Source organism: Eleutherodactylus coqui, chromosome 6, assembly GCF_035609145.1.
Source record: "Eleutherodactylus coqui strain aEleCoq1 chromosome 6, aEleCoq1.hap1, whole genome shotgun sequence".
In the NCBI taxonomy this organism is placed as follows: Eukaryota; Metazoa; Chordata; class Amphibia; order Anura; family Eleutherodactylidae; genus Eleutherodactylus; species Eleutherodactylus coqui.
The window spans coordinates 95,990,236-96,011,496 of record NC_089842.1 but is presented as its reverse complement, the minus strand read 5'-3'; the positions used below and the strand labels follow the sequence as shown (position 1 = coordinate 96,011,496).

Here is a 21,261-nt window from a genome sequence, read left to right as displayed (position 1 = left end):
CTGTTTTCACGCCTACTCCATATAAGTGCCTGAATGGGCTTTTTTCCACCATCACGGCCAGGATTTTCTCACCCATTCACACAACCGCGAGCGCCATTTTTAGCGAAAAGATATGCCGCACCCCGAAAAACCCAAGATTTTCGCGCATTAATACTACGTGCGAGAAAGATAGGGCAAAACCTGTAAAAGCTGACACACACTAGCGCAGAGTTCAAATAGTCAAAAAAAAAAAAAACAACACCGGTTCATGCACTAATATATGTATTGTAACGGTGAGCGTATTAGCGCGTGCACCAATGTGTTTTTATATACATCCTAGCTATATATACAGTATCTGAAGTTGTCTATATAGGGAAGTGCTCATGTAAAGGAGACACCTAGTCCTTTGCTATTGTAGCAGAGTGAGAGGAGAAGTCCCGGGTCACTCCTACTCCACTCCAGAGTTTACATCTGAGCCAGGAGCCCAGGTGGGGCTCAAGAACCTTTTGGATTTTTTATAAAGGAGACAGACTGCAGATAGTGGAGGTATGTAGGAGCTCACCATTTACTGTGAGGAAAGCTATGTGGAACCTGTCCTGAGGAAAGCTGGGTGAGAGCTACTATACAGCTACTGATATTGCTACTGTACTGCTAATGGTGTGAAGGATATTGCATTCTTTTGTTTGCTGGAGATTACTGATTTGTTCATTTATTTTTGTTATTGTGAATAAACTAAAAATGGCCCATTTTAGACACAATGACTATCACTCAAAAGTCGTCTTTTGAGTGATAATCGTTGTGTGTAACTGCTCTGACCATGCATTTTCATTATGCTGTCGCTCGTCGTTGTCTTTCAGCGTGCTGAAAGACAACTATAAGTCTTATCAGGGGTTCACAGTGGGATACAGCTGATACTATTGTTTCAGCTGTATCCCGCTCCCTGATGGCAGCTGTGTTCTCCATACCCTGCACAGAACGTTCGGCTGTATAACAGCCGGGTGCTTCGTGCAGGAAATCGCTGGATGCAGAAGACAAGCGGGGCTACCCCCACTTGTCTTCTGCATCCTCCACTCAGAGTGCTCGGCTGTATAACAGCTGGGTGCTTCGTACAGGAAACAGCTGGATGCAGAAGACAAACGGGGACACCCTGCTTGTCTTCTGCATCCTCCGCTAGGAGTGCTTGACTGTATGACAGCTGGGTGCTCCCAGCGGGAAACAGCTGGATGCAGAGAACAAGCGTCCCCCCACTTGTTCTGTGCATCCTCAGGAGCACAAGGTGATCACTCAATGTTTGACCGATCATCTGGTGATGTAAATGACACAACGATGATCGCTTAAAAGACCTCTTTTGAGCGATAATCGTTGTCTAAATGGGCCTTAACACGATTGGATTATAACAGTTTGTCTGGTGTTTAACCCCTGAGGAGCTACACTATACATTATAAATGTATTTGAACAAGTGTTAGGATTCCCCTGATGGGGGCTGAGGCTGCGTAACCCACACACAATGACCACATGGACAAAGAACTGATCAAATCAAAACGCCTCACCTCAATGATGGACTGACTCACACAGGCACATGTTGTGCATATTTTTCATGATTAAGGCAATGAAACATCTAGCATAGATAACCTACCAGAAGAGCTACTGCTACCAGTACCAGCGAATACCACCACAGCTCTGTGCCAGGCAGTATGGGTATCCACGCGATGGCCACAAGACTGGAAAAGACTGTCTTCATCCCTCTGCCAAAGAAAGGTAAATCCCAGGATTACTCCAACTACCGAACAACAGCCCTCATTCCGCATGCAAGCAAGATCCTTCTCAAAATTATACAGGAAAGGTTGAGATCAGTAGTTGAAGCGGCGCTCCCTGATGCGCAGGCAGGAATCCAGTAAGGACGCGGCACCGGTGAGCATATTGCAAATCTGCGACGGACCAGGGAAAAAAGCTTGAGAATACCAAAAGAAAAGCTACATGCGCTTTATTGACTACATGTAGCAAGGCTTTGACTGTGTCAACCATGACAAGCTATGGCAGGTCCTACAAAAATCATTTTATGCAAATCAAGAAGCCACTGTGCGAACACCATATGGGGGCACAGATTGGTTTAGGATCGGCAAAGGCGTCCAACAGGGCTATATCCTTTCACTTTTCTTCTTTAACCTATATGTGGAAGTGATCATGCGAAGAATTGACCTAGACAAATTGGAAACTGGGAAGACAATAGGTGGCAGAAACATCAACAATCTCTGTTACATGGATGACACAACTCTGCTTACAGAAGCAGGTCTAAAGCAGCTGAAATGTAAGATTAAATCTGTAAGTAAAGAATGGGTTTCTACCGGAATTTAAAGAACAAAGTTATGACAACTGAAAAAAAACGGCCAAATTCAAATCCTAGAATGGTAGAGTTGGAAGCAACCTCCAGGGTCATTGGGTTCAACCCTCTGCTCAGTGCAGGAGTCACTAAATCATCCCAGATGGATCTTTGTCCAGCCTTTGTTTGAACGCTTCCATTGAAGGAGAACTTGCCACCTCCCATGGTGGTAACCTGTTCCACTCATTGATCACCCTCACTGTCAAAGTTTTTTTTTTTTTTCTTCTAATATTTAATCTGTTTCTCCTCCCTTTCAGTTTCATCCCATTGATTCTAGTCTTTCCTTGTGCAAATGAGAATAGGTCTGATCCCTCTGCACTGCGACATGCCTTTAGATATTTGTAGACAGCTGTTAAGCCTCCTCTCAGCCTTCTTTTTTGCAAGCTAAACATTCCGAGATCCTTTAATTGTTCCTCATAGGACATGATTTGCATACCGCTCACCATCTTGGTAACTCTTCTCTGAACTTGCTCCAGTTTGTTGTTGGGTTTTTTTTTTTTTTTTGTTTGTTTTTAAGTGGGGTGCCCTGAACTGGACACAGTATTCCAGATGAGATCTGACTAAGGAACAGTAGAGGGAGATAATGACCTCATGTGATCTAGACTCCTATGCTTCTCTTAATACATCCCAGAATTCAGTTTGCCTTTTTGGCTGCTGCATCAGTGTTGACTCATGTTCAGTCTATGATCTATTAGTATACCCAAGTCTTTTTCACATGTGCTGCTTAGCCCAATTCCTCTCATTCTGTATGTGCTTTTTTTCATTTTTCTTCCCCAGATGTAGGACTTTGCATTTCTCCTTGTTAAATACCATTCTGTTAGTCGCCGCCCACTGTTCAAGCTTTTCTAGTTCTTTTTGAATAATCTCTCGCTCTTCCCTAGCGTTGGCTATCCCTCCTAGATTTGTGTCGTTGGCAAATTTGATCAGTTTTTCACCAATTTCCTCCTCCAGATTATTTATAAAAATGTTGAACAACACTGGGCCTAGGACAGAGCTTTGTGGTACTCCACTTCATACATTCTTCCACTTGGATGTGCAGCCATTTATGACCGCTCTTTATGATCACTTAGCCAGATGTAAATCCACCTAACGGTTGCCTTGTCAATCCCATATTTGGTCATTTTTTTCAACAAGTATGGTATGAGATACTTTGTCAAATGCTTTACTAAAGTCAAGATATACTATATCCACTGCATTTCCCTGATCAACCCAGTAGGTGATTCTGTCATAGAAAGAAGTTAAATTTGTCTGGCATGACTTGTTTGTTACAAACCCATGCTGGCTCTGGTTAATTACTTTATTTGTACCCAAGTACTTGCATACATGCTGTCTAATAATTTGTTCAAAGATCTCTACTGGTATAGAAGTCAGGCTCACAGGCCTATAGTTTCCTGGATCCACCTTCTTCCCATTTTTTTGAAGATGGGGACAACATTTGCCCCTTTTCAATCTTCTGGGACTTCTCTTGTTCTCCAAGAATTTTCTCCAAGAATTTTCATCCAAGAAGTATCCTAGGATGTAATTCATTCAGAGTTGAATTCATTTGTTAGCTAAGTGTTTCGTTAGCTGAGAGGCCCCTTTGAAATCAATAGAGACATTTTACAGAGTTTAGCATGGCACTGGAAAAAAAATTGTTCATGTGAAGAAGTCCTTTCAAAAGAATGGAGTTCATATTTGTGCTAGTCTTGTGTGTCTCACAGTGCACAAAACTCGCATGAGATTCTCGCCTGTTAAATAAGCCCTTAGTCTGGTTTCATATAGCTGTAATGCTGTTGCATTTTAACATCCATATTACAACTGCAACACCTGAATCCTTGTAGTTTTACTGAATAAACCTTAGGCCATCATAGAACCCTTTGGTGATCCAACTTGAGTTCAGCAGAACTATAACATGTTCTGGAGGGAGACATGACCGATTTACAGGTTTCCTTCTACATACTAATAGACAAATATATAGATTGTGGGGCCCAATTCAAGTGATGGCAATCTGTACACAGCTGTGGAATATGTATGTTCTATATAAAGGAGTAGACCATTTTCTCTGTATTTAGTTACTTATTTCTTAGCTTGTGATACTATAGTATATGGTCTTGTTGTATTAGTGATAGCCTATAAGCAAGTGATGGGTATCAAACAGTGAAGAATGTTGTAAGGAGGAACTAGGAAAGTTTAGTATGTAGTAGAAGGGGGGATCTGTATCTATATCGTGTTGAATGTGTAGTTCGTGCCTTTGCTTTCTGATATCAGCCACGTCAACTTGTAATATCTTTGCAACTTGTTCAGATATGATGTTTTATAGTTAAACTAGCCTACCCGTCGCGCGTTGCTGCGAAGACAGACATACATACATTCGTTTTTATATATCTAGATAACAACCAATAACAGCGCAGCTTTCATGTTAGCTCAGTGGTATAATATATAACAACCAATCACGGCGCAGCTTTCATGTTACCTCAGCAGTAAGAGAATTAACAACCAATCACAGCGCAACTTTTATTCTGCCTCAGAGATATAAAAAATAGCAACCAATCACAGCGCAGCATTCATTTTACCTCAGCGGTATAATATTTAGCAACCAATCACAGCACAGCTTTCATGTAACCTCAGTAGTATAAGAGGTAGCAACCAATCACATCACAGCTTTCATGTTGCCTCAGCAGTATAATATATAGCAATCAATCAATCGCAGCACAGCTTTCATGTTACCTCAGCAGTATAAGAAATGGCAACCAATCACAGCACAGCTTTCATTTTACCTCAACATTCTCAATATCCAGCAATTGTCTTGCGAAACGTTTGGCGGATGCATCATTTTGTAGTTGAACACTCATCCCGTTGCTCATAATGCCTTTTGCTTTTGTGCTTGAGATGGAAATCAAACGATCTTTGTCTGGGGGGCATAACTGTCGACGATGCTCGCACGCCCGCCACCTATCGTAGGATAGTTGTACTATGCCAGTAATCTTCCCAGGAGTGTACTCAACAACTTCCCAAAGTTTCATAGCAATTGGATGAATGGTGATGAAAAGACAGACAGTCATTTATATATATCAGGAAGTGAGAGAATTAGATTCCGTACGTAAAATTTGGACGCTAATTGTTTTGCGCTTAAAATTGAATCGAGTCGGGACCCATTAATTTTTCCTATTTATGACAAAATCAATGCCCGTGGCAAATTTCATGTTTCTACAATAACGGGAAGTGAGAGAATTAGTGGCAATGATGGAAATCGAACGATCTACGTGGGGGGGGGGGGCGTAACTGTCGACAACGCTCGCACGCGCGCCATTTATCATAGCATAAATGTACTATGCCTATAATCTTCCCAGGAGTGTACTCAACAACTTCCCAAAGTTTCATGGCGATCGGATGAATGATGTGGTAGCGCATAAAGGACAGACAGACATACATTCAATTTTTATATATATATATATATATATATATATATATATATATATATATATATATATATATATATATATATGACTACATTGCACAGAAAATGGCAAGCTAGAAGATGTAGCTAAGCGATATGACATATTTACAAAGCCAGACTTATGTTATAGGTGTAACAAGAAGTGTAACGTGTAGTGGGCTTACACTCTCTAAAACTTACTTCCTTTTTTGGTAATGGTCAGTTGTCTCTCTGACAAAGTATGAAATCACGCGAACAGAAAAGTCGCTTGTTTAATGTACTCTAATAGCAATGTGACTACGTGTAAGCTTAGGTAAGTGTGTATAAAGCTGTGTGAACTTTCTCATTAGGCACTCATGATCTGGAAGCGCCTACTCCGGAGTCGTGCTGGCACTATAAATCCTGCATCATTCCTAAAGAAACTGTCCCGTTGTCTTGATTATCCTACAACACTATTTTACATAGACTTTCGGACCAAGAAATGAATGGCCTTCAAAAGACAAACTTTTTCCCCAATCTAGAATTGTGGCTAGAGCAGTTGTCACTTCTTGTCCCTACTCCTCTTGGCAGAACAAATGGTTTATAGCTAAGCAGGGGGCGATAATGAAGGCACACAGTTTGTTCATGGTCAGAGTGAAATGTACACTGCGTTTTCTTCAAACATTCATTAAGGCCCATCTACATCGGATGAATGTTGGGCAAACTATGCCCAACACTCGTCCCTGTGTGTACTCTCTCTCATGCTGCTGCACAAGAGTGAATATCACTGGCACTCTGACAGAGAGGCCAACAGGGGGCCAGGACGGTTGGAGGAGATTTCAATCCTCCCTCTCCCCCGCCCCTCTTCATTCACTTAACACAGCAGACGCTCAGTACTGAACGGCTGCTGTTTACACTGAATGGTCATCGTTCAGGATTTTTTGCAGCTTAAATTCCTGAACAATGATCGTTTAGTTTAAACAGCAGCCGTTCAGTACTGAGCGTCTGCTGTGTTAAGTGAATGAAGAGGGGTGGAGGAGAGCGAGGAGTGAAATCTTTTCCAGCGGTTCTGGCCCTCCTGCTGAGTGAGCCAGCGATGCTCTCTCCTGTACAGCAGCACAGGAGCGAGTACACACAAGAACGAGTGTCAGGCATCATTGGCCCGACATTCGTCCCATGTATATTAGCCTTTACATTGTTCTTCAGGCTACCATTGATTCTAGTATCAGCTGCGCATAAAACGTCAAATGGGACTACCATGTCAGTCATGATGAAGATAATGTGACAATGTATATATTGGATAACCTGTGCTTCATTGTGTTTTTACATATAACATTTTACTTTTTCCACCTTTTCTAGAATGCAGCACCGCTCACTGTCAGTCGGGTTTTACTTTGTCTGTCTCTGGTGTTTACACTCTATGTGGGAGTTGCCAATGCTCGTTGCTCAAGACTTCGCGCTAGGGAGATGCTCTGTGGCTCCGAACTGGTGGACATGCTGCAATTCATCTGTGGTACCAGAGGCTTCCATGTCAGTATGTATTTCCTTAACATGATCTACATTGATTTCATTCTGCAACCTCCAGCTTTTCTGTGCTAGCTCGGATGACCATAAAGTATTCAGGCCTGTGGACATGTAACACTTACAATCCATATGATTTGTTTTGCTTTTTCAACCAACAGGTCTATAACTGTTATCAGTGGAATGCTTGTTGAGTAGAGACATCTCTTGACCTTCCCGTAAACATGGGAGAAACAGAGTTCCGTCACACTCTTCTGAGATAAAAGAATGGGGCATGTTGAGATCCATCATGCCAATCCTCATTTTAAGCCACACCCACCATGGTGTTAAGTTAGAAATTTGTAGTGACCTAATAGTTTTTGCAGTTTTGTATAACTGAGTTTAAGGAGGCAAAACTGCAATGGAATACAGCAATCTCTAAAAACAATGTGGTTTTCTGGTGGCATAAATGTATAAAATCACACTAAGTGCAATGGAGCATGTGGCCGCTGTGCTAAATTGTTGCAGTGACAAAACTGCAGCCAAAGTAAGACTTGTGAACAGAGCCCTAATGTAAGACATACTGGTATTTTAGTTTCCTTGCCAATTATAGGCATGCAGACAGCCCGGTTGTACCTAGAATTGTATTTCAACAATATAGAAACACTGGGCGGGCACAGCCAAAAATACTGTGGGTAGCAGGTTAACAATGGATGACACAAAGACAAGAAATAACTCAAAGGAAGTGTGTATGAAAGCACACTGTCAATATATGAAATATCAATAACTATATATTCTCACAAAGGTTATTAAAACAATTTACAGAAAACTGCATAAACTTAAAAACACTTCAAAAGGTGTCAGGAGACATCCTGTTTCCAATAGGGACCCTTAAGGCCCACAATACAGCATAAATAAGGGTGCTTTTCACACCTGTTTTGGGGGAGCAGGAAAGGGGAATCCCCATGGCTGAATGGTTCAGTCTCTGGACAGACCCGAACCGTGCAGCGGGGACCCCATTGACTATAATTGGCAGGGGCGTAACTATAAAGGATGCAGGGGATGCGGTTGCACCGGGGGCCCATAAGGCCTTTCTTCTCCATATAGGGAACCCAGTACTATGAATAAAGCATTATAGTTGGGGGCCCTGTTACAAGTTTTGCATCGGGGCCCAGGAGCTTCAAGTTACGCCTCTGATAATGGGGTTCACAATCTTTCTGCCAAGCTGGCCGGCTTTTGGATGGAATAAAAAGCTTTGCATGCAGCACTTATCTTCTGGCATTTTTAGCCACATCTGTGATGGAACCTCCGTCCAGAGGTTCTGACGCAGATGTGAAAGCGGCCTAACTATGCAAGACTCCCAAAATGTAGGACAGATTATACAAGCATAGTAATTGCAAGTGCGAAATAGCAACCATCACTTATGAGAGAGACTGGACAAAGATCATCAATCCAGTTTCCATGTTGTAGCCTCAAGGATAGTGAATTTTAAATGACTAGCTTAATTTACAAAAAAAAACAACACACCCAGCAATGTAACCTTATGGGAAAACTCTACATAGAGCACCCTAGTGAAGTCACTCTCCCATTTGTTTCTGCTAAAACCATAAATTGGCTGCCTTGGAAAAGGAAAGTGGCTCCATTATTGGCATATGACTTCTTTGGGGATTGTGTTCTTCTCTGTTTTATTTTATATCTAATATTGGGTTCTAATTTCCTTTTAGGTAAACCTGGTGCAGTCCGCAGCAGATCCCGGCCCGGGATAGTGGAGGAATGCTGCTTTTGTGGGTGTAATGTTGCTATACTGGAATCGTATTGCGCTGCTCCAACTTCTAATACTACACATAGAGAAGGTTAGTTTAAGAGTCCATAAGCCTTTATGATGAACATAGGTTCATCCTAAATAAATGTGATTTGAGGGTCAAGTGGTCCACCAGTGGCAGAGGGTCTTCCAGTGGCCCAGGCTCTGCCACAAGAACCCTCAATGATCCAGCAAACACATTCCCATTTGGAGGAGACTTGGGAGCCACTTACTCTCCACTAGGGTTTATTTCTTGTGGGCTGATTTATGAATAACCTATTAGATCCTATTGATCATATATCCTGCACATAGAATGATGAGAACAAAGTTTATGATGCAGTTAGAGGTTGATTTATATACCATGTACATCTTCAGCCCCTTTAGCTTCTGTATCACCCCCATTTTTTATAGTATGTAAGCTCGTTGGAGCAGGACCCTCACCCCCACAGCTTCCATCAATTGATTTACTAGATGTAACTGTGGTTTTGTTTCTGTTCCCCCTGTCTTGTAAGCGCTGCGGAATATGTTGGTGCTATATAAATAAAGATTATTTATATATATATATGTTCTGTATAGATGGATGATGGCTTAGAGTGGTTTTTTTTTTTTTGATCACCTAAGAAGAGAATTATAAGTAATAATATAGCGCCAACAATTCCAGTTTTACAAATCGGGAAAGTTGTATTTATTGTCATATAAGAACAGCTTGATCCTCGCTATCCTCTTCCAGGCGCTATGTCACGCGGCTCCCCTTTGGTGGACTTTGATACTCTTAGAAAGTTATAGGCATGGTGGCAATATAGGATAACAACCAGACCAATATGTGTACCCATTATTTACATGGAACACTGTTTGCTCCCTGGCACTGAAGACCATACCAGCTGTCTATTGCCAAACTAAATCAAGCCAAATATTTACATAGCATATTTGAACAAAATGTGCAAAGTGATGAATTTCACAGGATGTCCAAACGTGCAATGCCCCGTCACCTGTATGCCATGTCTCTAGTTTGGAAAATAATATTCAAAGTGAATGTTTCCTCACCAGTAAATATAAACTTGCTCATACAATTTGTATAGCAGTTGGCTAAATGCTCATTTGACAGCTATTTCGCCTCTCCTCCCCATACACATGCAGGCTTGACTGAGCACGCTAGTGTTCAGTTCTCATTGGGGAGAGGGGAATAAGCTGCTGCAGACCCCTCTGGCAGTGGATTATCTCCTGTGAGGACAAAGGATTGGGTATGTGGAAATCCTCCTCCCCTTACCCAAAACATCTGTTGTGAGGGGAGAATTGGGACACTCCCATATATTGTAGACATTAGATGGTGAACTTGTCCTGCCAAAAATTGGTCATCATTCATATAATGTGTATGGACATGTTGGGTCTCTTCAGTCAACCTGTTTATAGCTATGTGATAATATAGCCATCATTACAGCTCCCACAGGGCTTTCCACATAAATCTACTTATCCAGTGATGCAACCCTCCCTTTGCATAACTAAACTGCTTTACCAGTAAGGATATGGGAAGGATAGGGCACCAGGGTAGATGTAATTAACATATAGTAATGGTTGACCTATTTTGAAACATGGGAAAAATTCTAATAAAGTTCTAATAAAACTGCTCAGAGAAAGTATAACAAATCTACAGAAGATAATAGCTCCTATTTAGTCTCAATTAATTAATTTTTTTTTGCAGAACAAAGATCTTAGAGACCTATCAGTTTTACTTGTTTGAAGCTGATTCAAGGAAGATCGTGCAAATTTGGCATAGAGTGTTTTTTTGCTGCCATGGATAAGTGCAATAAATGGGAAGCAACTGGGAAGAAAATTTCACCCGTGTGACCTCTTGTGATGAAGATGTGTTGGCCAAGTAGAAAGCTAGCAGTGAATGTCAGTATGGACTTGTAATTTGAAGAATGTGCCCCATTTATTTGGAGAGCCCATTAGATTTCATTCCTAGTTTATGTGGCATGTCTATTAGACCTTGTTCTCCATTCCATTATGATATTGTAAGGTTCAACCCCCCCCCCCCAATTCCTTTCTTGACCTTTGCCGTTGTATCTGTTTATTCTCAAGATAGCTTTTAGCTACTCATTAAACTCAGATTTTGCATAAGTTAAATGTTTCAATTTATTCCATTCAACTTCACCAGAAATATAAATCACTACTAAGAAAACCCACTCCTGTATTTAAAGACGTTGGCTTACCACAGACATTGATGGCATTGCTGGGATATACCAACAATGTCCACAAGTTGGTGTGTGATCAATGTGTCCCCTTGCCAAGCTCTAGAAAGAATGACTATGATGGCAATCATCACCCACCTGGAAAACACCAAGAAGAGCTAACAGGAGATGGAGTGCCAGAATGTTTTCCTAACTGCTGAGCAATAGCTGCTTTGTAGTGAACAAGGAGGCAACAGTGGTAAGACCCCCATTGATCAAACACTGATGGCATAGTCTACACCATGAATGTCTGCTGCGAGCCCACCCACTGATGCAATTACTGCCACTACATCCTTCGGAATGGCCAATTCCAATTCTCTGACTGTTAAAGCTTTTATTGGTCAACATGAGTCCACCATAACTTGTAGCTCCCATTTCCTTTGTCAGAGACCATCTCATTGGCTCAGAAAGTTCAACTCTATACTAATATCATACAATTTTTTTTTTTTTTTGAGCATGGAGAGAGAAAATGTGTACATACAGGGGGAAGTAAAAAAAATTAGAAAAAAAGCAGGTCAGGCTTTAAAATTTACTTCGCACTTAAATTCCAGACTGAAATGTGGTTGTGGTGGATTTTAGTGCATGTATAGGAATTGTAAGGAATGAAATCTGCTCTGAAAGTCTGCAACATTTCCACAAGAGCTAGGGCAAATTGGAGATTAAGCAGAGTCTGCTGCTCGCCACGTCACCATGTAGGTTCCGCAACTAATATGTAGATTCTGCAATGGAAATTCCTCAACTAGTGTGAGATGTGTGAAACCAGCATAACAGACAACATCTCTGGCTGCACTGCATGGTAGGGCATTTCCACGTATACCGGATTCTCTGTGGAAATATTCTGTTGTAAACCTGCAAAAAGCCACAGGGAAAATGTAGCATTAAATTGTGTGGATTGTTTTGTGGGGTTTTCCCTGCAAAACCTGACCAGGCATCTAAATTCAAAAGAGAATTTGAACACTGTACTTCAGCAGTCACATTGGATGGCAGGCCATCACAGAGGCCAGGTGTAGAGAGACCAGCAAAGAACGAGGTATGTACCTGGGGAAGGAGAGTGTCGTTTTGGTACAAATTTGAAGTAAATTGTTTCTATTCTACATGCAGAACTCACTGCGGCTCAACAGTTTATCTGCAACAATTTGGTTTTGTGGTGGATTTTAGCTTTCCCGTTAAATGAAATGTGGAAAATCTGAAACCAATTTGCACCAGAAACTGACATGCTGCAGATTTCTGTAAGGAAAATTTCCATAGTGTGAAGAGGAGAATTGTTCAAGTCTCATCCACTTTGCTGCTGCTTTATTCCAATGCGGATCTTGTGTCCAGGAGTTCCAAACAAACTAAGTATTTCATTTGGTGGTCCACTTTACTGAATATTCTTGAGGACAACTTATTTAGAAATTACTTTTATGTGGTCCTTGTAAGTTTTTTGGAGAAGTCACAGGGGCGGAGGAAGTCCCAACGGATTGTGTACAGTGTCACGGGAGAGGACCCCTTTAAAATATAACCTTTATTAAATGCAATTTAAAAACTTTAAATGTTTTTTTAGGACCAGTAGCAAAGGACAAACAAACATATATCAAGTGAGGCTGATGCAAGAAAATTGCATCACCCATGTGCATATACACTAGTGGTAGGCTATGTACTATCTTGAGCACCTACAATAAAGGTGCTGACAATAGTCTATAGAACTCTCCCCTATGTAATAATGACTATGGTGCCAGTATGAACTTGTTTCTGGCAGCGTAAAAGAGGTGATCAATATATATGTCTCCACCTCTCTAAAAACGCAAAATCGTGAGTAACCACCCTGCCGGGTAAAAAAACGGCAATGTGAGAGGATATTGCTCAGCAGTCATATATAGAGACTGCACGACTCATCATAGGTGTGAGGTGTTGCAATGCTTAAATAGGGGCATTGGAGGTCTGGTAGATAACCCCCTTTGTTTAGGAATATTCAGGACTGGGTATACTGACAAAAAGTGTGGGGTCAGCATATAACACGACCTAAAGCGGTTTAACCCCTAGTCTGAGAAGCCAACTCCAAATGGAGATAAGGAAAAGGTTTGAGTGGCAAATCGAATTTCTGGTTCAAACTAACATGGATGATGGGTTCAGCGAGTTGGACAAGCAAGTAGGTTCACTAAGGGTTCAGATTTGGTTACAAAATTTAATTCATATTCAGATCTCGGTTCAGTTTGTGGTTCTACGCATTTTGTTGCGAGAGCGACTCATCAGGAACCCATGAAAAAATAGAACCTTTGGAAAGTTTTTTAAACTTTATATATTGATCACCTCTTTTATGCTGCCAGAAACAAGTTCACACTGGCACCGTAGTCATTATTACATAGGTGCAAGGGGAGAGTTCTGTAGGCTATTGTCAGCACCTTTATTGTAGGTGCTCAAGATAGTACATAGCCTACTGCTAGTGTATATGCACGTGGGTGATGCAATTTTCTTGCATCAGCCTCATTTGATACATGTTGGTTTGACTTGCCACTGGTCCTAAAAAAACATATTTAAAGTTTTTTTAACTGTATTTAATAAAGGTTATATTTTAAAGGGGTCCTCTCCCATGACATTGTAAGTTTTGGAGAACAAGGACTCTTTTTTTAGAAGACAGAGTTCATGCTGGGGCATCTGTGTAGTTTTGACATGGTGCTATGTTACATAAAAGCTACCTGAGTTTTGTAAAGTTCTGCAGGTCAAACCATTCCCTAATCAAATTATTGCCAAAATTGTATAATAAAAGGACCCTGCAACAAAAGGCAAAAGTTATCTCTTCTGCCCAGGAAAGAAAATAATCCATGTTCAAGCAATATTTTTTTGTTATTTTACAGTGTGCACAATACCTGATGACAATCCCAGTTTCTGCAAGTTTGTTCTGTAAAAAGGAGGTTTCTAATTAAGTTTTTGAGTGTTTTACAGGGGAAATAGTTGCAGGCCTTAAGGCCTGTGTCACACGAACGTATATGTGCACAAAAGTTTTTGTACTTATAATACACAGATAATAGAACATATTCAATTGATTTCAATGAGTTTGTTCACATGCACATATATTGCGTGCTCAATTGTGTTATGCAAAAAGAAATGCAGTATGTTCCACTTTGCACAAAGAACTCATTAACCCCTTCCCGCTGCAGGGCGTAAGTTTACGTCCTGGCAGCCTGGTACTTCCCGCAACAGGGCGTAAACTTGCGTCCTGGAGATAGCACGGGATCACATATGAACTCGTGCTATCCCGCAGTCGGAGCCGGCTGTCAGGCACAGCCGGCGTCCCGCTGCTACAGCGGGGGGGGCATCGGAGTTGCGCCCCCGCTGTTAACCCCTTCCCTGCCGCGATCTAAGTAGATCGCGGCAGGGAAAGAGTTCACAGAGGGAGCGCGGCTCCCTCTGTGTCTCCGGCCGGAACTCGCGATGTCATCGCGAGAGCCCGGCCTGTCACCATGGCAACAGGACGCCAGACACTGGCGTCCTGTATTGCCTATGCCTAGGATCGCTGTATAAGCGATAAGGCATGGGAGAGCAGTAGCTCTGCCATGCCTTATAGCAGTGATTAAAGTCCCTCAGAGGGACTCAAATAGTGTAAAAAAAAAAAAACTAAGATTAAAAAAATTTAAAAAAAACTTTATGCTTTTTCTCAGATTAGCATAAAAAAAAGGTAAAAAAAATAAATCCTACATATTTGGTATTGTCGCGTCCGTAACGACGCGTACAATAAGTTGCACATGCTTTTGACTGTGCACAGAAAAAAACGCTAAAAAAAACACTAAAAAACTGAGGCAAAATGCTAATTCTTAGCATCTTGCCTCACTTTTATTGCGTTTTTAGTGATCAAAAAAGCCATATGTACCCCAAAATGGTACCAATAAAATCTACAGCTTGTCTCGCAAAAAATAAGCCCTCATAGAGTGCCGTACATCAAAAAATAAAAAAGTTACAGGACTTTGAATGCAGCGATTTAGAAAAAAAAAGATTTCCAAGAAAAAGGGTTTTTATTGCAGAAAAGTGGAAAACCTAAAAAAAATGTAAGAATTTTGGTATCGTTGTAACCGTACGGACCCACAGAAAAAATGGAATGTCTCATTTATGCTGCATGATTAACGCTGTAAAAAAAAAAAAAAAAAAATCTATGGCAGAATTGATGCGTTTTCTCTCCCTGCTATCATTAAAAAAAAAAAAAAAGTTTTACAATATAGTCTATGTACCGAAAAGTGGCACCGATAAAAACTACAGTTCGCCACGCAAAAAAACTGGCTGTGTAAAACCTCTGCTCAATGGGACAATTGCTAGACTACCCTCAAATGCCTTGACGTTGTAACATAGTATGCGCATTTTATGCATTGGATTGATTCCATTCAAAAGCAGTTTACTCTTCCCTATCTCAACCATTTTCTTTTTTCTTCTTAGAGAAATTTATGTGGACACATCCAGGCGACCCCAGCAATAGTTTAAAAACATACTAAATCAAATTTTCCAAAAGTCAAATTCCAAAAAGTTTCTGAAATGACATGAAAAACTTAAAAAAAATACGCAAACCTTCTATAAGGGAAACACCATTTTTTTATTTACAATAATATGTGAACAAACATTGAACATTTTTTATCCCTAGGAGGATTTATTAGCAGTTGGGTATTTTTTACGGTCTCCGGCAACGATCTCTAAAACAAATTGTTTCTGAGTTTTGTGAGAATGTTGTAACCCTGAATGAGTGACAACTCTTTCTGGAACATCATGCACAACGTTTTTCAATTCTACTTATATAACCAGGATCATCCTTCCATTAAGTGCAGTGATAGAGCCCGATAACGTTCCCTATGTATAACGCAGACCAAAGCAGCGCAGCCTTATGTATAGGGAACCATGTTAACAGTAACGACTTTATTAATAACTACGTAACTTTTAACACAGGTCAAGTACTGCATTCAACATTGTGCAAATCGCATAACAAGTGTATGTTAAATCAATTGTAGCACTGGCTTTACTTGGCAATACTAATTAAATTATTGAAAGCTAGCATTAATTTCCACTACTAGCACTTTCAAAGCCTTATAAATAAAATAACTAAAAAATGTATCTGTAAAAAGAATTTCCTTGTGAAAATTTAAAAAGTTCATGGTCGATGAGTCGCCTCGCAGTGGTCAGATTTGAGCTAAAATTTTTCAGATTTTTTTTTTTTGTTAATTGGAACAAAATAGGGGGGTGGGAGCTAAACTTTTAGAAAATTTAAAAATAAGGGCTACCCTAGGTAGTACCCAGAAGTGCAAATCAGGTCCTATGAGGAACAATTAAAGGATCTGGGAATGTTGAGCTTGCACAAAAGAAGGCTGAGAGGAGACTTAATAGCTATCTACAAATATCTGAAGGGCTGTCACAGTGCAGAGGGATCAGCCCTATTCTCATTTGTACAAGGAAAGACTAGATGCAATGGGATGAAACAGATTAGATATTGGAGAACACTTTGACAGTGAGGGTGATCAATGAGTGGAACAGGATACTACAGGAGGTGGTGAGATCGCCTTCAATGGATGTCCTCAGAGGCTGGACAAATATTTGTCTGGGATGATTTAGTGAATCCTGCACTAAGCAGGGGGTTGGACCCGATGACCCTAGAGGTCCCTGCCAACTCTATTTTATGCAATAGAACTCCAAATTACATCCCCATATAGTTAAATATCTGTGCCATACATTCTGTAATGTCATAATGTGCTCAAATAGTACATCCTCCAGAGCCCAAATAACAGCACAGTAGAGATGAGCGAGCATACTCGCTAAGGACAATTGCTCACTCGAGTAATTGCCCTTAGCAAGTATACTCGCTCATCTCTAGAGCACAGGGTAGATGGTGCTCATAATCCTAAAAATAAATAAATTATAGGGACCTGAATGTCTCCCTAGTGTATAACTAGAAAATAAATGTTATAGGAGTTTTTTCTTATACAGTGCAATATAACTATATATACACATATACTCCTTGCTTACCACATATTTACAATTCCAAGGAAATCCACTATATTTTTAGCAGATTTTTGCCGATGTCACGTTTTACTGCTGTTGAAAATAGGGATATTTTAAACTTCCCCACATGAAGTTTGTAAGTCATTAGGATATTATGAACACATCAGCAAATATAATCCCAGTGAGTCATGACCGTTACAACATTCTGGAGACTGGCCAGAGTTTTTATGTTCATGGCCTTATTATGTAATGTTCGTCCTTGCTTAAGTTTTCTGAAAAGCATGATGTCAGCAAGATCATAACTTTCACCTAACAGAAAGGTAAAACTAAGCAACATATCTCTACATCACTTCAGCTGTTATAAGGTCCAAGTCCTGTATACTGGGATCTCATGATAACTACGGTACACAGAACAGACTACTTACTACTAAAGCTTTCACAACGATAGGCTGAATTTACATGGACGACTTCCTTCGACAGGTTCCATCAGATTGCAATAAGGATGGAGCTTGCATGAGAAAATAACCCTTTTTTTTTTTTTTTAAACACATGGGTGATTTTTATCGCGGATCAAGATTCTGAGATAGAAAAATCAGAGCATGCCCAGTTTTGGGGCAATATGGCCCATTATTTTTTATAGGAGCATAAAAAAAATTGTGAGTGTGATGCAATTTTTTCGCTATTGAAGTAACATACGATTTTCACACTCATGGAAACGTATGTGTGGAGGGGTACAGTTTCTTCGTAGGAGAACACCTACAAGGTTTGAGTAGACTTCTAAGGCCATGCGTGCTCTTCTGGAAGATATATACAAATGGCAAGATGGAACAATGCCTCTACAGCGCCACCTATTAAAAGGTCAGACATTGACTTGCAAGAATGTTGCTTTCCAACAGCCCTCGTGACAGACTGGGAATTACGAGCCAAAGCCAGTCTTCCTCAGATGGAAAATAGAACCATGTACAGACAGATGTTGCAGGATTTTTGCCCCTCAGTGTACAGTACAGGCTGGGTAAGAGGTCTATAATGTGGGGTGGGAGGGAGAGCACCTAAGGAGAAAACGTCTTATGGAGGATTATGTCACAGCAGGATGTTGAGTGACAGATCTTTCCCTACACACAATCATGGGGAGTGCTGTCAGTCTACATGATGGGGCAGGGAGGACGCTGTGCCCTGCCTCTGACTCAAGGACTCCATTCCGAGTGCAATTACTCTGAAACGCTAGATATAATGAAGAGTTTGTAGCACCTGAAGGAATTGCACCTCAAGACATTTTATGCAGTAAGTAGGAATAAAGTAAAAACGTAATTGGGTTGCTGAAGGCGAACCTGGGTTATGGAGTCCAGGGGTAAGTTTACACGTGCCGGTTGCCTGGAATGAAAAATCCACTCTAAGTTCTGCCGATGTTTTGATGCAGAAAACATGTCAAAATCTGCACTATTTATTGCAGATTCTGATGGGTTTCTTTTTTCATGTGGCTCAGCAGCAGATTTCACACTTTCAATTAAGAGATACAAAGTTGGGAAAAGTGCTGAACCAGCGCCGACTCCCACCTCTCCATACAGTCTGTATAATGTGAATGTCAGTGGTATTATCACCTCAGACCACATTATATATAAGCCTTTAGTATTCAGAGACCACATTTCTGCCTGCTGCTGCTCTATTTGCTCAGACAGGACTGTACAAAAACTCCTGGTAAAAGTGAAACAGCACACTTTGTATTGGAGATAGCCACAACAAACATTGTGCATGAACTGGCATGGTTTCCAGAGCAGCGCTCCGACCAGTAAAGCTTGAAAAGTCCCATCCAATGTCATTGCTTCAACCTCCATGTTCTCTGATATGGTTTGCGGATCTTACACATTTTGGTGGGATTCAGTTTATTAGGGTGCAGTCTGACTGCACCCCCTTGACTAACAAAGACAGTGTTGAATTTCAGTATGTGTGAGCATCAAGGACTGCGGTCTCCAGCCAGTGATTTGGAATGTGTGTGGGGGGCATATGTGGCCTATGACCCCTTGCTTTATGGCAATATTATTGCAGACATATCCCAACTACCAAATAGCACCATTTCAGATTGCATAATACTAGTCCTAGTTTTCCTACTAAAATGTTTATCAACTTCACAATGTCAAAGGTGTAAGCTAAAAAAAAACAGCGCTCCAGTAAACATAGATTTCCCCAGAAACAATAGTGGAAGGCTTACTTCATAGGGGTGCCTCTGATGACTGCACCCCTAATCCAAGACAACCTTGTAAATAGAGAAGTGGGTAGATGTCAAAGGTGTAATCCTTTGACATCTATTATATTAATTGTCGTGTAATTTTGTATCATCTGCAAATATTGATATTTTACTGTGCAGCCCCTCTATCAGGTCATTGATAAATATATTGAACAGAATGGGGCCTAATACTGAACCCTGTGGTACCCCACTAGCAACGGTGGCCCAATCTGAGTATGAACCGTTTATTACCACCCTCTGCTTTCCATCTCTGAGCTTCTCTCTTAGTTCTTTACCCAGATACACACGCTTTCACCCAGTCCATGCTGTCTCATTTTATATATCAACCTACTAGCTGATATACCCGTGTGTTGCAGGTGATTTTATGACTAGCCATCCTGGAATATACAAAGTGGGCCACAACAATGAGCCCAGCACCGCACTGTTATGAAAGCTGTCCAAAATTAAAAGCTGTTGCCCATAGCAACCAATCACAGCGCAGCTTTTATTTAACCTCAGAAATATAAGAAACAAATGCTGAGCTGTGATTGGTTGCTGTTGGTTATAGCTGTTAATCCTCACTGATGAGATAAAATGAAAGCTACTTCTATCTAAAACACAAAATCTGTTTGCTTGTGTCATATACAAATCTGCAGTTCTGGTCCGATTTGAGTAAAATTGTGCATTATGTTGTTGCCAATAGCAACCAATCACAGCTCAGCTTTCATTTGGTATTCTGCTGAGGTAAAATGAAACCTATGCTGTGATTGGTTGCTATATATTATACTGCTGAGGTCAAATAAGCTGGGCTGTGATTGGTTGCTGTAGGCAACAGTTTTCAATCCTCAGTTGCTCCATGTATTCTGGTCCGATGAGTAAAATTGTGCATTTTTTGTTGCCAATGGCAACAAATCACAGCTCAGCTTTCATTTGTTATTCTGCTGAGGTAAAATAAAAGCTGCGCTGCGATTGGTTGCTATATATTATACTGCTGAGGTAAAGTGAAAGCTGTGCTGTGATTGGTTGCAATGGGCAACAGTTTTCAATTCTCCCTTGCTCCATGTATTCCGGCCTGGGGGCAGATCCTTTCCTGAAACACAAACTGTCAGCGCTCAGTCCGGCTCTTCTAGTGGGAATTACTTGTTGGAAATAAGCAGGAAAATTAAAATCAGGAACGTAGAATCCATTGGTGAAAGCAAATGTGGGGGTTGCTGCATTAAAATTCAAGGAAAGGCAAAAATATGCAAATAAGGTTGCCATGACAACGACATTTCTGAATGTTTTTTAGCCTATAACCGTCTCCGGGTTGAGATTATACTGTGTGCAAAATGTCCTGTCAATCGGTCGTACCGTTTGTGTGTGATGCTCCAACAAACAGACAAAGACAAATATATATAGAAGATTATGTGGCACGGTGCCGAATCCACATGTGCCTCCGTGGCAGATGAGCTGCAGATTTCTGCCACGGTCATACTGAGTTTTCCATGTGGAATGCACCGGTGACAGAAGCCGCCCTGTGAACATAGCCTTAGGCTACCGTCACACATCACACTCGCCAACGTGCGATTTCCTCAAGTATGTGAGTTTTTTTGCTTTAAAAAATAAAAAAAATAAAAAATCACCTCGTATCACTCCACAGAACTGCCACGGCTGATCATGGAGTGTCTTCCATTGTTTTGAATGGGGAGTCAATACATCGTGGGCACCTAGTACACTGTGCGACGCTAGCAGCGGCCCTATTGAAAGCGATATGCCATGCATGCCACGATTTGTTTCCAATATCAGATCGTTAAAAAAAAAAATTGT

At 40.9% G+C, this 21,261-nt stretch overlaps 1 protein-coding gene across 1 annotated transcript in view; it reads left to right on the top strand.

The window, feature by feature from the left end:
• The window catches only part of LOC136631406 (insulin-like growth factor III), a 35,278-nt gene extending 24,345 nt beyond the window's left edge, over nt 1-10,933 (top strand). The window contains exons 2-4 of the mRNA XM_066605687.1: nt 7,113-7,287; nt 8,978-9,106; nt 10,754-10,933. Coding sequence (XP_066461784.1) covers nt 7,113-7,287; nt 8,978-9,106; nt 10,754-10,767 — 318 coding nt within the window. The 3' untranslated portion in view covers nt 10,768-10,933. The remainder of the gene's footprint in view (nt 1-7,112; nt 7,288-8,977; nt 9,107-10,753) is intronic.
• The last annotated feature ends 10,328 nt before the right edge of the window (nt 10,934-21,261 follow it).